Genomic DNA, 17,015 nt, shown 5'->3' on the forward strand with positions numbered 1-17,015 from the left:
AAGACCGCGAGGGATATAAATATGTATGGGGTTCTGTAACGTGTAGTAGCGGACACGCGACACGCAGGTGTTCCGTTGAGTTTATACCGTAGGATCCATGAAATTAACCTTATGATTAAACGATGATGATGATGATGATGTTATCGTGTAGAGTGCGAGGCTTTTTCTGTGGGACCGTTGGGAGCATCTTAGTGTGGACTCTACGCCAACTTGTGACATTCGATAAAGGAAATTACTTAGGGGAGGTAAAAAGAAAATGATAAACTACACCATTCATTGTTAAATTCTACTATCTCTCTTATTTTACTCAACGTACTTTCAATTTTTTGAATTTAATCACTAAATTTTTGAATTGTTCTTGTTTTTGTCTCTCTGAATTATTTTATTATTATTTAATATAAAACTGGTTTAAAATATAAAATTAAATCTAAATAGTGGTCGATGACGACGAGAAGGACAGTGAATATTTTAAATTATTTTAAATTTAATAATAATAAATATTATTTTATTATTTATTTTAAATTATTTTTATATTTAATAATATATAAAAATACCATTCCATAGAATAATAATAATAAAAGAAAATAATTTAAAATGACCAAAATGAGAACAATTCAAAAATTTAGTGAGTAAATTAAAAAAAAATTAAAAGTATAATGAGTGAAATAAGAATGATATAGTTTACCCAAAAGAAAATGGGATAAAGTATACATTTCATTAAATTATAATTATTTCATAATAATTTAATAAAATTTAATAATTATCTTATAATTCGTTTTAAAAGTTATAATTATCATTTTTAGTTTTAATAATATAAAATAATTTTATGATAATTTTGGTAAATCGTTTGATAACCGTTTATAGAGAGAGACCAGTCAGGTGGCAATTGGCGCACATTGGGCGTTTTTACTTTGCCTCCTTTTCCGCTTCGCTATTATATTTTTTCTTCTTGTTCTTTTCGAAATATAAATTCCATTTATATGTGAAATGCATATAAAAGCAAAAGTCCAAAGTAATAAACTATTTATAGAGAATAAAAAACGATATCAACGTGTTACTGAAAGTCGCGTCATTTTAAAAATTATGTATATCCAAAACCCACTAGGTCACCACTACTCCAAACAAAATCATTAATAAGAACACGAATATCTTGAAAGAAACGCTTGGACTTTAATTATTAAGTTCAGGCTTATCTAGAGAAGAAAACAAAATTTAAAAATAATCGTATTAAAAATAATTTAAGAAATTAGATAAAGAATAGTAATTACGAAGTTATTCTCGACTGTGAATAATTTAGTTAAATTTAGTATCAAATTCTTTTTTATTATTTTGAAGGAAAAAAAGTTAACTCGATTGTGAATAATTTAGTTACATTTAGTATCAATTTTTTTTATTGTTTTGAAAAAAAGGATTAACTTTTAGATTACATGCCGTTAGTGTAGTAGTAATATTTATTCAGAATATTTTTAATATCGATAACATATATTTTATGGAAGTAAAATTCGTTTGTTCCAATATATATGAAGACAAGCAACAGCTAAGAATATATCATGCGACTTCTTACGGTCCTTATCATTACTCTGGCCCTAATGGTTATTCGCATCCCACCACCACCTCGGCGAGCTATAGTCGTCGCCAGGCTTGTAGCCTGAGGTCCTAGATCATTTTGTCTCGTCAGTGATTTACTTGCTTCCCAAGGTAGCTGTGGGAACCTGTGTTCTTGAATGTTGGCACAACTCAGCCTATAAAAAGCTTTAGTTATGTTTAGGTTATGATAGTGATATAAATTTATCAGGAGGTTTCTTGAGGATGACCCATGGAGGACTATACAAAATTGTATGGCCGAATCTTTGGCGGTAGCTCACACTACATGAAAATATTGATCATTCGGTACAATGACAGATTCAGGATTCTTATGCAAGTGCACGACAGTATATATATATATTACAACCTTGTTGAAAGCGTGGTCTACCTCTTCCTCCAATGTGGCTAGTCACTGAATATACCATAATAGTTTCACTGTGACAACCAACTTGATTCAGCAGCATCACAGGTAGCCACAAAGGCAGTCCGGACTTCCAAAGACGGCAATCGTTCTCGCCATTCCTAGACCCAAAGACGGCAATCGTTCTCGCCATTCCTAGACACCACCATAAAGATATTACTGTTCACCGCTAATGGGGCAGCAATCGCTGTTGGGATGCCAATATGGTAACTCGCATGAGCATTGGATGAAGGTTTGCTATTTTTTTGGCAGCAATTGTCAACGAATGTCGGCTTCAAAAATCACGCATTGGTGGGGGGGGGGGTTTCTTTTGGCTTGCGGCACTTGCCATTCTCAATCTTCAGAAGATATCGAGGTAGATGGGAGTTGAGGAGGAGATGGAGTCATAAATATTAGCATCCCAAACAGAAAGGACTGCTGGTTGGTGGGTCTCATTACAGTGTCAAAATGAAATATTATGAATACAGGACGCATAAGTTTCACCAACCATTGTTTTATTTGCATTAACATTATAAAAAGTTCCCAAGATTCCAAGTAGTATTTGACAATCTGTAATGTAGAAAGAAAGGTCAGAATACAAGTCTAAAACTTCCAAAATTTGAAGTTCAAGGTGCCTTTTCTCAGGACTTTCTGCACAAACTATGACCTTCAAAGTTAAAAAAATGGTGATCGGATCGGAATGCCCAACCCTACACGAAACACGAAAAAAAACTAGAATTTTCTAACAAAAAGAGAGGAAAAAAAGGAATAAACCAAGAAGCTTTATCTAATTTTCAGGCATGGATCAGATATGGTATTACAAATCAATATAATGGGTATAAAAGCTAAAAATTAATTGCATAAATCATATTTTACAATAAATCTTTATCTTACTATGATTTAGCTTCTAAAGAACAAAGAATACAAATCAATTCCAGTCTCAAAGTTGTATGTTTACCAGTGTCTCATCGCTCTATCTTTGCGAAAAGTCTCTTAATTCTTGTACTGCTTCAGCTCTAACCTTCCTTGATTCATACCTGATGTGCTTGTCAAACCTGTCATCATTCAAAGAAACATTTCTGAACAAAATGCAGACGAAAGAACAAGGTGATCTACTAAAAGGTTAAAGCAGATTAGAATTTCGACAGTTAGATTATACAGGCATGTGTTTTACTGCAGTGGCGGAATGCTTCATCAACTTCATGAAAACCGTGGAATGGGTTGTTTGGGTTAACAATATAGATTGAAGATGTTGAATACGAGACAAAGTGAAGCAATACCTCCTTGTTTTCCTTTTCTCCTTGTAACGTGAGATTGCAGACCCTCTCTCCTGGCTATTTAACTCGTGGACAGCAACCTTTGGAAGAGCTGAGGTGATTCCAGAATCGTTTTGATGTTGTAGTTGGTTCTCAAGACCATCACTCAAAGGTGTTGTCTTGCTAGAACCTGGATGTTTATCAGGAACCACAGCAGTTTCCTCAGTATGGTCTCTTAGTTGGGAAAGAGGCACAAATACTTGATTGGTCGTCTCGACACTGTCATTGAAGCGCCGTCGTGCACTCGACTGCATGAAGGGAAAAACGATCAGTACCCTATTTCAGGTAAACAAGCCAAAAGTTCATATTTTAAGATGCTCCCTAAATACCAAACATATCCATTGGAAGCCAGGTAGTCAAAACATATCAAATGCTGAGATCTATCATCAACATAGAGTGTTAGCTATATTATTTTCTCCATAGCCAATCTGCACCTTCAGTTTCCAGAATTACATCAAACATCTAGAAACAGAAAAAGTGGTTCATCTATCAATCGATATCCCATACAAAACCCAATGCTCTATATCGGGAACGTTACATATTGAGAAAAGGATTGCAATCAAGGATATACAAAATCTCTTGGAGATAACTACAAAAGGAAATGCATACCTCATAAGCAGGAAATGAAATTGGATCTGTATAGTTTTTGCAACTTGTATGCACGATTCCTGGCTGCAAATTATCAGCATCAGGCATCCGTGGCTTGAACCCACCAATGGCTTCGACAACAGTCTTTCCAAAGCCGAGGGTAGGTTCCTTCCGACTTCGCCAGTTCACAGAGCTGATGAATTACCTCCACCTTGTGTTGCCCACAAGAAGCATTACGATTCTGATTCAAAAACAGTACATTGATCCATGTTATATGTTAGAAGACAATAGCGAATTCAATCAAATACATAACACCATGAACTTGAAGCCTCAATTCCCCAGAACAATAAGTGTAAGCAAAGGCTAAGAAATTTGCAGCTAAAGGCAAACAGTTCATCTCAAACTTCTTTGCTGTAATTACCCTACAACCATAGCAGTAAAACCTCAGTTCCAACTTGATACCTACCTTGGGCAAAGGAAGAATATTGTCGGCTTAAACCCATGATCAAAATCACTCGAAACAAGCAAATCGTCGAAGCTAGAAATCACCGGAATTTCCCAGCTCAACAAATCCAACCACCCATCGTCCTCACCATTGCCACCATCCCTTTCACTCAAAATCGGAGCTTTATCGCCCAATTCCTCAATTCCAACGAAACTCACCAACTCAGTCACCGAAGGACACCCAGTAAACCCTTCTATGGGTCTCCCCTTGTGCAACGAAGACGAGGGAAACTTGTGGCTTTCCCTTTCCCAATCGCAATTCGAGCAGAAAACAGATTGCTCCGTCTCGCAAAAGATGGAAGCAGGGGAATCATCACAGGCGTCACAGAACTGTGACCGAGTGTGCCTGGTGAATAGTTGGTTGGCTGAGTGAACTTCCCTGTCGCACGAAAAACATAGCTTGACCGAGTCAGCTCTGCAATATAAAAGAGCCGTGGATTCATTGCGATAATCACAGTCTCCTCCGTTTCTGATTAATTTCCTTATCAGTCATGTGTAACTGATAGACCAGTCCTTTTTAATTTGTTTGTTTTTCCCTGGGATTCTATGAAAGGGAGGAATTTGTTTGTGAGGAAAGTGAATAATATAGAATTGAGAGACGGCGCCAAGTTCTGGGTGGTTGCTTTGAGTGAAGAAATGAAATGGGGGAACGGAGAGGGATTCTAAATATCGTTTTTCTTGGTGCCCTAGTTGTGCTTAAACGAGTTAGTTGAGCGACGACGCCAATATGAAGTTATTTTATTAAGTCTTAGACTATTAAAATTTATAAAAAGAATCACTAATTATTTATTATATTTTAAACTTTTTTTTTTGTTAAAAAATTAACATGTATTTGAGTTAGACGTTAGCATACTGACTGAGATACGACAGTCGTTTGAGATTACAGTATCATATTTTATCATTTATCAGTTAACATATTAACGTATAACTCCGACTACCATCAATTTTTTAACGAAAAATGATGAGTTCGGAACATAATAAATAGTCGAATGACCGTTTTGTAACTTTTAATAGTCAATGGACTAAAAAAGCAACTCTATATAGTCGGGGAACTATTTTATAACTTTTAATAGTTGATGGACCTAATAAAACAATATTTTATAGTCAAATGACCATTTATATACTTTTACCTATTTTTAAAGCTGTAATGAATCGGAGAAAATGTCAATTAAGTCCACCATACAATCCACAGTTTTCTCTTCAACTGTTTTAAATTGACTGTTTTGTATAGAGACCTGTCTGCTATTTTAAAAAAAGTTCAAGGACCAAAATGTATTCCATCAACGGACGATGCATCAGAATTTACCACGTTCTTGTGCAGCATCCGAGGTGAAGTTATCTACCATTGATATCGACTAACAACTTTTTCTTTTTCACCGTCGGAGAAGGAAAAAGGAATCTAATTACAGCAAGTTAAAGAATAAAAAGAATCAACATAAGAGTTTTATTCAACAAAAAAAAACCCCTTTCGGTTCATGTCAACAAAGCTACGTGGCTCATTGACAAAATAACTTTTGTTAAAATAAAGTCTAGAATGACATTTGATTTTAGGTTTGATCCTTCACCAATTCATTTCTTTTCCCTTGGAATTATATCTCGATTGTATTATTTAGATTTTTTCTTAAAGTATTCTATTCTAAATTTTATTGGTATGAATCTAGAGCAAAATATAAAATAATAAAATAATATCAACATAAAATAAGACTTGTACAAGAGACAAGGTTTAATGTGGTTCAGTCTTGCTTACCTCTATAATCGAGATAAATAATAATTCACTATAAACGTACAGAATACGAACATTACAAATACATGAAATTACATATATCCCAAAACCTTATATATCTAAAAACATTCTTCTAACATCCCTACAAAAATAAATACGTAACGTATACCCAAAAGTTATAAAGATCTCAAAAATAGAATATATATCTCCAAAATAATTCTCTCACATATTCTAAAGGTTATATTTATAAAGTTAAATACTTGATCACTAAGAATTTTTACCTAAAATAAATATTTATTTATTTATTTTGGTTGACCTCCCGGTTTCAAGTAGAGATGGGCATGGGACCTGAACCCGACCTAATCCGATCGGGTCAGTTTTTTTTTTAAAAAATTTCGGGTTCAGATCGGGTTTTTTTAAAGGTGATGTTTGGGTCGGGTCGGGTTTAGGGTGAAAATACCCGACCCGAAAAAAATATAATTTTACCTTATATATTTAGGAATAATTATAATAATACCCCTCTATATATTATTTTGTCAATTAAATAATTGCTTTTATTGAATGAAAATAATATTTTATTATTATTTCAGGTCGGGTCGGGTGGAGGGTATATATTTTTCGGGTCGGGTCGGGTGGAGGATATAAAATTTTCGGGTCGGGTTGGGTTGGCTGACACCCGACCCATCCCCATCCCTAGTTTTAAGGTTTCGCCTTGACTAATCCAGACCGACCCGCATCGCACACCTAAAATTTAATTACTAGGTAATTTTCAATCATTAAAATTACGATAAAATCTAATTTAATTATTAATTATAATTTAAGTTAAAATATAACAATTATGTTTGATATATACTCGAACATGAGTATTAATTGCGCAAGGTATGATCTTCCAAATATATAAAATGCATATAGATTCTATTGAAGGCTAAAAAGTAAGTGTGACCAAAACTTACTCGACTCGACTCAAAAAAATTTAAGTTCATTTCGAATTGTAAACTGCAACTCGAATAGTAACTTGAATAACTCAAAATTTTTAGTAATTAATGGATTGATTTTTAAATTTGAGTCGAGTTCTCAACTATATATGATATATGTATATCACATATGAAAAAAATATGAATAAATATATATGTATTGTATATAGTTATAAAATCATTTAAATTGGAATAAAATAATATCATAATATTATAAATATTTATAATTAATTTTAAACAGAAACTCAAAAATTTGACTCGACTCGATTAAAAAAAAATTTAAAGTCAACTTCAAGCTATAAAATAGGACTTGTCAACTTATATAACTCATAATTTTTTTACTCGACTCGATTGAGCGTTCACCCCTACTAAAAAGATATAAAATGAAAGTATATTAAGTTTACTTCATTAAGAAATAGAAACTGATTACATGGTAGAGAACTGTTCCAAAGATAAAAGGCACATCAGACATACAAAGGCCTACAATACAGACTACACAACACACAGCTCATGACTAGAGATCAGTACTACTATTGAACCAATTTTATTCTTTCAATTTGATATTTGAAGTCATACTTAAAAGGGTTCCTTTAACACAAAGTCTGATAAGGTTTCAGCATAGGCATCAGCCCTCTACTTAGATGGAGAGACATGATTTCATTGGTGGAACCCACCAGCACTCCACCAATGAATATGGCTGGAACAGGACCATTACACCCCAACCTCATCAGGGCTTTCTCCATTTCCCAGCCTTCGGGGTCTTGGTCCAGCTCATGAACCGTAGGGCTCACCCCAAGCTCTTGGAACAGGATCTTGACTGCATAACACATGCAGCATGTGCTCTTGCTGAATAGCACCACCCCATTCTCTGAGGCCAATCTTGTCACCTTGTCCATGTTGAAAATCCTTGTTCACTAGTCCCTTGGTTACCAGCAGATTTCACTTAAAGGCCGACGAGCGTCGGACCGAACCGTAGTGGAAGTTTGGACCTTTAGAAGGTGAAGTAGGAAAAGGAGAGAAAAGGGTTCAAAGCTTAAGGTTGTTGGAACTTAAGCTTCCGTGCTAGAGTATTTATAGAGACAAGCTCACAAGCAACAAGAAGGAAATGTATATTAGCTAGAGATTCTACTTTGGCTGAACGAGTGGGCTAAAACAAGTTTCTGCTAAATATTACTCAAAACGTATTCAAGTTTCTGATATAATCACTGATTTAACTAGACGGTTCAATAAAACACAGAGGATAATAAAGTAGCAAGATTCATGTTAACTTGATTCATCGGCCTACGTGTTTGGCCCGCTAACCATACGCATTCCCACCTTTTTGGTAGATTCTATGGAGACGAGTGCTTTATAAGTTCTATCAAAATGTAACGAAAGAAGAAGATTCTGAGCCCGGCATGTCAATTTACACTAGATCCTCGAAATCGCCTCCTTTGAATCCTTCTGCTGCGAAAAAGATTTCGAACGAGATCGCGAATGTGACGTCTTTCCGTGGCTGCAAAATTCTTACTAATGTGTCCTCCAACTTGCATGATTCTTCACACATGTGAGCGTTCATAAAGCGTCTGATCACTTCATGGCACAGGGATGCTGTTCTCAGAGATGGCAGCCATCAACATGTGCGAGTGAGCCGCCTGCGAACAACGCCAACGGTCATAAGTGCAGTGACAACGACTCTTCCTTCCTCGATGGTGGGGCAGGATTCTCCATTGTCATGCTATCTCACTGTAAAGAATAAAGTAATCGGCTTTACAGGAAGTGCTCATCCTATAAGACTATCCTTGAGGGTATGTACAGTAAAGATTACACCTTTGCAACACACGGAAATTATAAATGATGTTTTATGTCTAGAAGAAGCAGCTCTTTGTCTCACAGATAAGGCCATATAGACATAAATTTATACACAAATCATTAACTAAACATTCTAATCGATACTGTTAGTGTTATCAACCAACCAATTCGACCACTTTCAGTACTAATTAACACCTTAAAAAGAAAATGCCCTGTGAACCTGCAATATCCTTAAGAATATCATCAGCTTGATGTTGCTTTGTGCCATATTCTTTTATAGTTTAGCTTTGTACAGGAGGGAAGTTTTTAAAATATTCTTCAGTGGGAACTCCATGAACACAGTTTGAACCTAAATTTGATTTAAAGGACGCGCATTTGTGCCTGTTTCTGATACTAAAGAATCCTGCAAAGCGAAGTGCTTCGTTTACACCCATAAATCTGCTTCATTATATTATCATATACATGATAATGGAAGCATTATCCAGCCGAGCAGTAAAGTATTTTGTTTTCATCCGTCTTTTAATGTTTTCAATCATATCAAACATTTAATTTTTGTTTAATTTTAGTCTTAATTCCTAAATAAGTGCCCAAACTATCCCTTTTGTGTCAAATAAGTGCCTACGGATTTTTTGTCCGTCCAGGTGCCTAACATTACAAACGTTACCTTTTTAGGTGCTCATGTCGTCAACGCCGTTAGTTTTCTCTATTAAGTGACACGTGTCAACACCTGGTAATGTTAAAATTTTATATAAAATTTTAAAAAATAAAATTATATATTTTTAAAAAAGAAAAAAAACATAAATTTTGAAATAAACCCTGAACTTTAAAAACTTTCATTTCAACTCCTAAAGACAAGTCGATCGCCGCCCTTTACCATCGAAGAAGCTCCACCCGGCCTCCCCTCCCCCCAAAAACCATAACCCATATGAAATCGTGATCGGTTGACAATCAATAGACCACAAATCGACATTTTAAATCTCACAAACCCTAGGATGAAATCGTGATCACACGCGATTTCAACAATGAATCGGCGACAACTATGACGACATATAACTAGGATGATGTCAAGGACTACGTCGGTGATCGGAGAAGGTGCCAACGACATATTAAGGTTACGATTTAGTATTTTGGGGTTATTTTATAATGTAAGAAAAGTTAGAGTTTTTTTATAAACTTAATAATATTTTTAATATTTTTTTATAAAAAATAAATTTCAAAATTGCCAGGTGGACACTTAGCACTTAATGGAAAAAACTAACGGCATTGATGACCTAGACACCTAAAAGGGTAACTTTTTCAGATGAGTAAAAAAAACCCGTAGGCATTTATTTGGCAAAAAGGGCATAGTTTGGGCACTTATTTGGGCATTAAGGCTACATTTTAATACCCGTTAAAAATTTAACATTAAGTTTTGAAACTTTTTTTAAGATTTAAGTACTAAAACATACTCAAATTGACAGTTTAAATACTAAACACGTTAAGTTTTTAACTAAAATGAAATAAAAAACTAAACATTAAGTATGGTTTTAAAAAATTTAAAAGTTTATGTACTAAAAATATAAAATAGACCAAATTGGTAGTTCAGGGACTAAAGGCATAGTTTAGCCTAAAATTTTATGCAGTGCCTGTGGGGTAGTCTTCAATGAATTTACCTTTACAGGCTTCAAATTGTATGATGTATTGAACTAAAGAAACTGGAGTCTTAGTCCAACTCTTAAATGCCCATTTAAGCCCCATATGCACTTCTGTTACTGTTTTATTTTTCTTGTTTTAATTTTTATATTATAATCTAGTTATATATATATATATATATATATATATGAGGTGAATACAGAGTAATATATATTTAAAGATAACTTTCAATGTTATAATTCAACTATTTTTAATCTTTATATTCTTATATATTTAACTTTCATTGATCCATGTATAAAAAAACAAGGTTAAATTATGTGTTTAGTACCTAAACTATCAGTTTTGGTCTATTTTAGTATTTAAAATTTTAATTTTTTTCAAAATCATACATAAAGTTTAGTTTTTGTTTCATTTTAATACTCTATTCCAAAATTTAACGTTAAATTTTGATTTTTTTTAAAGTTTAGGTACTAAAACGGACCAAAACTGATAGTTTAGGTACTAAACGCGTTAATTTTTTAACGACGGGTACTAAAATGAAATAAAAATTAAAAGTTATGTATAGTTTCGAAAAAATTAAAAGTTTAAATACTAAAACAAATTTAAACTAATAATTTTGCTACTAAATGCGTAGTTTACCCAAAAATAAAACGGATAAAAATGGAATCAAATTCATAATTATCTTTATTTTATTGAATTGATCAAATACACTCAGATCTGCAATGCGAAACTGTTTGGTCCTTAATAATTTCATTTTATTTTTAGTCTCCGTCAATTTCCACGTCGAATCAAGGGCAGATACAATATTATATTAGGAGGACGAATTTATATTACTTAGTAGAACTCATTAAATTTGTCTTTTTTGTGTTTTAAAATTGTCCCATTTAAATTGTCCCTTTGAATAAATCGATAACTTTTACTAGACACATTTCACTTTCTATCTTTCTTTTAATTTGTCAACAAAGTAAAATTTAACTTTTTTAAGATAAAATTGTCATTTTATTATTTTTACGATACATCTTTTATACACACTGTTTCTTCTTATAACTACGTGAAAAAATCAACCATAGACGATATAAATGAGATAGGAGTAATTTTTAAAAATCAAATACGTATTATTGATATAAGCATAGAAAACATGTAAACAATATATGAATTTAAAATATTCAAGTATAACTGTTCTCGACTGCCCCTTTGATCAATCCTTGCGTTGAGCATGAAAACAAGAAATATGGAACAGTGAGCACACGTTGTATTACTTTGAGTGGTGAGAAATTAAATACCATTAATATTAGGGGTACACATGCAGTGGTTCAAGAATGTTAATCAAATCCCTGTTGCCCTGTGATTCCTGGAGCCGACTTGGCCGCATTGTTTTGTTTTGTTTTAGTGACTCGAGTACGACCATATGTAGAGACGAATTCCACCAAGTTTTTTTTTATTAAGCTAAGTTGATTATAAAGAAAAGTAGATTCTATATAGCTGTGAGATTTGTCCAAATTGGTGGTGGAATGAAAGTGTTCCAGGGAAGGGATAAATTGTCCCGTTGTTGTGACATGAGAATATATTCTGATCTAATTACATTCTTTCCAATTGAAGGAATATCTTCTTCTTCTTGCTACTGTGTACGGCCATTACGTTTGTGTTTTTTCCCAACTTGTTTTTCCACTTTCAGCTGAGAGATGGTGCAAGAAGATAGAGATGGAATAGGAAGTTCTAGGATGGAAAAAAGATGATCAGAACAGGAAGACGATATATATGAATACACGAAATCTCAATGCATCTCATGGCTCATGGCCTCATGCATGGAAGATCTTCTGGATGTGAATACGAATGTCTTTATCGGTTTAATCATCAAGGGGAATATGAAGGAAGATCTTTTGGATGATTTTATTCCTTCTCAACACTGTTCATTTGACAGTATAAATAGGTGTCCAAGGTGGTTACTTCTTCATCAAGCCTGGGCAGTTTTAAAGTTTCATACAGCTCTCAAATTAGTTACCAAAAACGCTTCTCTGCTGCATATAGCGATGGATGTGGTCGCAAGTATGGTTGCAGACAGGCCAGTGGTAATCTTCAGCGGGACCACTTGTTGCATGAGCCACACCATCAAGACTCTCATCGGTGGCTTCGGGGCTAACCCGACAGTTTACGAGCTCGACGACATTCCGAACGGACAACAAGTCGAGAAGGCACTGCAACAGATGGGGTGCAATCCCAGTGTACCAGCTGTTTTCATAGGCCAGCAGCTCATTGGAGGAGCTAACCAAGTCATGACCCTCCAACTCAGGAACCAGCTTGCCCCATTGCTCAAAAGGGCTGGAGCTATATGGATTTGAGTAACAGATTCCCATTAACTCAAATAAAGTGATAAATTAATGGTTTCATACATCTGTGTTTCCCTTCTGGGTTCTGTACGTGTCTACATGTTTTTGCGGAGAATCCTTGTACCCCATTTTTGGGATTGACCAGGGTTATATATTATGGTATTTTCATTGTACTAACGTGTCTATGCTTAAATAAAGGTGCATTTGCTTTAACCTTGGCTTGCATTGTAGTTTCACTATGACCTGGGAACACTTGGCACATAAAATATAAGCAGTACAATAAGCTTTAGAGTGAGCAGACAATGTAATGGCAGCATGAACTGATAAAAACAAGGATGACCTTTTAATGGAAGTAGGGCTGCCAATAAGTTTAGTCGAGCTCGATTCAAAAACTCTGAAATGGAATTCGACTCTACTCGAAAACTCTTGAGCCTAAACTTCTCAAGCTTAACTCGAACTCAAAATCATGAACTTAAACTCGTAAAAACTCGAAAATACTTGAAAAAAAATCTTAAACTTAACTCAATCAAAACCTCAAACTTGAACATGAACCTTAAATACATGAAAACTCTATATTGTATTGTTTTTAAAAAAATCAACACAAATGATAATATTATTAATATTTTAAAAAATAAAATCTTAATATATTATATTTTTCGAGTTACTCACGAAAAGCATTGATGATTTTTTTTATTGGAAAAATAATGTTTAAAAGCATATGATCTCACAGTACACGTTATCAAAATAAAAGCGTCCGCATTGAGACTTCACAGAATTGAAGGAATAAAGCTTCCAGTTCAAGACGATTATCCATTTTAATATTTGCAGAACAACTTTCATTTTCTCCAAGAACCGTAAAATGCCTTTTTTTTTCTGTATCTTCGTATTGGAAAATCTTCTTCATAAACAAATATTCCCCAAAATCTTATGTTTTTGCTTGGAACTATTTTTAAAAGAACATCAATAAAATCCCAGTTGCTGTGATGCCAGGAGCCGACTTCGCATTGCTGGTTATCTTTTATCGTTGTTCTTTGTTTTAGTGGCTCAAAGTACTGCAATTTGTACAGGCGAATCCACCAGATTTGACATTCCCCCACTGTCAGTTTCATCACCGTATCCGTATATATGTACTTGTTATCTTCATTGTCACTCTCTCTCTTTCATGCAAATCAAGAATATTACACGTTTGTCATGGAAATATTTTCTAGTGTGCTTTAGCTAAAGGAAAAAGGTCGATATCTTTCACATAATATTCTCTTACAGATATTATTAGCGGCATATATATCAATCCATGCAGGTGCAGAATGCATGGCAGCTCTTCATGCAAATATATACATATATATAAATGATAATATTAATTGACCCCGGCCTTTCACTTTATCTCGAGCCAGGTTTGGCTGCTGACAATATTACGTGGTGAATATCTACTGGTACGTGCTCAAATGCTATATAAATAAATATATATACACACACACACACTGTTACGACGAGAAAGTGGAGTTTTTGATGTTGTCAACAGACAAAGAAGATAAGCAGATGCACCATTACTGTGAGTGTGATTCAAATTGACGGTGGGATTGAAAGGGTTGCAAGGATAAAGTGATCATGATGGATCCAGCTGTTCTAACATGAGAATATGTTCTGACCTAATAAATTATTTAACACCAAACAACTATGAAGAGGAATATGATGATAAACATAAGTTATCTCACATCAGATACATGATCATGATGATGAGAAGATGAAATGAAGCCCGGTGAACGGGAGTCCTGAATGAGCCATTTGTGAATAAACCATGTGATAATTATTGTGGAGTATGAACACAAAGAGTTAAGAAACTTAATTACCTATAGGAGTCCCTCATCTGCACTAGTCAAACTGCAGATAAATGAGAAAAGATGTGTTAAAGAATCATTATCTAGCCATTAGCCCGCCATTTTATAAACTAAGATTCGGGTTTACATTGATGTTGTAAGCATTTCCAATAGTTGAGTGCACTGACAATGGGGTGCCATGTGAAGGCATCTTTTTCTGGCTTCTTTGTACGGTCATTACGTTTGTAGCTTTTATAGTAAGCATCTCTTTTCTCTCTATTTCCACATTTTTTCCCTTCGCTTTCTCTGTTGGCTTTCTTGATTTGGAACTTATGCGAACCATTGATTGGATAAACCCAACTTCTTTCTCCACTTCAGCAGAGAGATGCCGCAAAATGATAGATAAAGATTGAGTAAGAATAGAATATTGAAAGGCTTTGCTCTCTTTGCTTGCACATATGCATGTTAAGGATACTGCAGTCATTTGAAATAAAAATAAAAAGATCTATATATTGTCAGTGTTTAATGTAAGGAGATATGAACGTCTTTATCAATTTAATCCTCAAGGGGAATATGAAGGAAGATCTTTTCGACGATTTTATTCCTTCTCAACACTGTTCGTTTGACAGTATAAATAGGTGTCCAAGGTGGCTGGTTCTTCATCAAGCCTAAGAAGTTTTAAAGTTTCATACAGCTCTCAAATTAGTTACCAAAAACGCTTCTCTGCTGCATATAGCAATGGATTATGTGGTCGCAAGTATGGTTGTAGACAGTCCAGTGGTAATCTTCAGCCGGACCACTTGTTGCATGAGCCACACCATCAAGACTCTCATCGGTGGCTTCGGGGCGAACCTGACGGTTTATGAGATCGACGAGGTTCCCAACGGGGAACAAGTAGAGAGGGAACTGCAACAGATGGGGTGCAATCCCAGTGTACCAGCTGTTTTCATAGGCCAGCAGCTCATTGGAGGAGCTAACCAAGTCATGTCCCTCCAACTCAGGAACCAGCTTGCCCCATTGCTCAAAAGGGCTGGAGCTATATGGATTTGAAAGACAAAGCATACTTCGATTAACTCAAATAAAGTGATAACTGGTTTCGATATATCTGTGTGTCTACATATTTTTGCAGAGAGTGCTTGTACGCCATTTTTGGGGTTGACCAGAGATATATGTTAAAGTATTTTCCTTGTACTAACTTGTATTTTTACTTGCATATGCTTAAATGAAGGTATATCTGCTATTGTGTACTAGCTTGAGCATTGTAATAGGCAATACAATATGTCCAACTAAATTGATGCTTCTTGTCATCTAATCTGGCTAAAAGATCTTAGCAGTAGTGACATCAGCTCATTCAATTACTTGATTATTAGCTGCGGATATATTTGAACAATGATTAAAATGGCCTAATTAGCAGTAAATATGGAAGACTAAACAATACCAAAAGGTGTCTAATAAATATATATTTTAAGTTATATTCATAGGGGAAAATCTCATTGCAAGTCTTCATCAGGTTATAGCCCCTATGTAGATCATCAGCTAGTTCCACTGTATAGAAGACAAGAACCTAATTGATAAAAAGTGGCGAGATGATAAAATTTTGAAGTATAAAAGTTTAATTGAAGGTAAAAGGACATCAAGGACTTAATTGATTTTTTCAAAAATTCAAAAACTTCTAACCCCTTAAAACCTTTTTTTTAACATTAGGTGTCTTCCAAGAATTTTCAGTAATGTAAGTGTAAACTGATTTTCTTTGAAGAGAATTTCAGATCAGAATCCTAACCAGAAAGACTAAAGTGTAAACTATTTGGACTAAGGTTATTATAAAAGTAGGGACTAAATTATGCTAACTTAAGTGTAGTAGCTAAATCACAAACTGAGAATACTATAGGGATCAAAAACATAATTTGACCCCGGAAATATGGAGTTTTAACTTTTAAACCTGGAGATTTGCTTGTTCCTCCGCGGAGGCCGAAAAATTCACCTCCATTTTTCTCGGTCGATCTTTCGAATCGGAAAACGGTACGGACGAGATGCGGGCTTCTCTTTCTCAATTAGGCAACATATTGCCCATTCCGAAGCTCTTTCGGTACTACAAATTTCATCCTTGAGTTCCTTTTTTTTAAGGATTTTCGAATTCCCAATCTCGAAAAGATTGAATCTTTTTTGTCTCCTTTTTTCGCTGATATTTTTTTTTCCAGGCAATTGGAGCAAGAAATGGAAACCGTAATCAAGGTGTTACAACCTGGACCCCTGGGGATTATCGAGCACAAATTCTCCTCGGAAGAAATTCGCGAGGCAAACGCAACCGTTCGTAGAGCCGTCGAAAATTGGCGGAGGAATGCAATCGTAGAGCAAAGAAACG

At 34.7% G+C, this 17,015-nt stretch overlaps 3 protein-coding genes and 1 pseudogene across 3 annotated transcripts; 2 read left to right on the forward strand and 2 right to left on the reverse strand.

Annotated features, from left to right (window-relative positions):
• Positions 1–2,949: 2,949 nt before the first annotated feature.
• Positions 2,950–5,072, reverse strand: LOC120181992 (annotated as a pseudogene).
• A 2,461-nt stretch (positions 5,073–7,533) lies between these two features.
• On the reverse strand, positions 7,534–8,131 carry LOC120182046 (monothiol glutaredoxin-S9-like). Its single transcript, XM_039187068.1, has one exon. It carries the CDS (start codon positions 7,983–7,985, stop codon positions 7,680–7,682), a length of 306 nt encoding a protein of 101 aa, XP_039042999.1. The 5' UTR covers positions 7,986–8,131; the 3' UTR covers positions 7,534–7,679.
• Positions 8,132–12,481: 4,350 nt separating this feature from the next.
• LOC120182035 (monothiol glutaredoxin-S6-like) lies at positions 12,482–13,016 on the forward strand. Its single transcript, XM_039187063.1, has one exon. It carries the CDS (start codon positions 12,543–12,545, stop codon positions 12,849–12,851), a length of 309 nt encoding a protein of 102 aa, XP_039042994.1. The 5' UTR covers positions 12,482–12,542; the 3' UTR covers positions 12,852–13,016.
• Positions 13,017–15,331: 2,315 nt separating this feature from the next.
• Positions 15,332–15,864, forward strand: LOC120182051 (monothiol glutaredoxin-S6-like). The gene has a single exon (XM_039187072.1). The coding sequence runs from the start codon at positions 15,392–15,394 to the stop codon at positions 15,701–15,703; it is 312 nt and encodes a 103-aa protein (XP_039043003.1). The 5' UTR covers positions 15,332–15,391; the 3' UTR covers positions 15,704–15,864.
• Positions 15,865–17,015: the final 1,151 nt, after the last annotated feature.

This window comes from Hibiscus syriacus, unplaced genomic scaffold, assembly GCF_006381635.1.
Source record: "Hibiscus syriacus cultivar Baekdansim isolate YM2019G1 unplaced genomic scaffold, ASM638163v2 tig00112614_pilon, whole genome shotgun sequence".
NCBI lineage: Eukaryota > Viridiplantae > Streptophyta > Magnoliopsida > Malvales > Malvaceae > Hibiscus > Hibiscus syriacus.

What these genes read in the sequence shown, in the direction of transcription:
- LOC120182046 (XM_039187068.1), bottom strand. Translation starts at nt 7,985, where the DNA reads ATGGACAAGGTGACAAGATTGGCCTCAGAGAATGGGGTGGTGCTATTC.
- LOC120182035 (XM_039187063.1), top strand. Translation starts at nt 12,543, where the DNA reads ATGGATGTGGTCGCAAGTATGGTTGCAGACAGGCCAGTGGTAATCTTC.
- LOC120182051 (XM_039187072.1), top strand. Translation starts at nt 15,392, where the DNA reads ATGGATTATGTGGTCGCAAGTATGGTTGTAGACAGTCCAGTGGTAATC.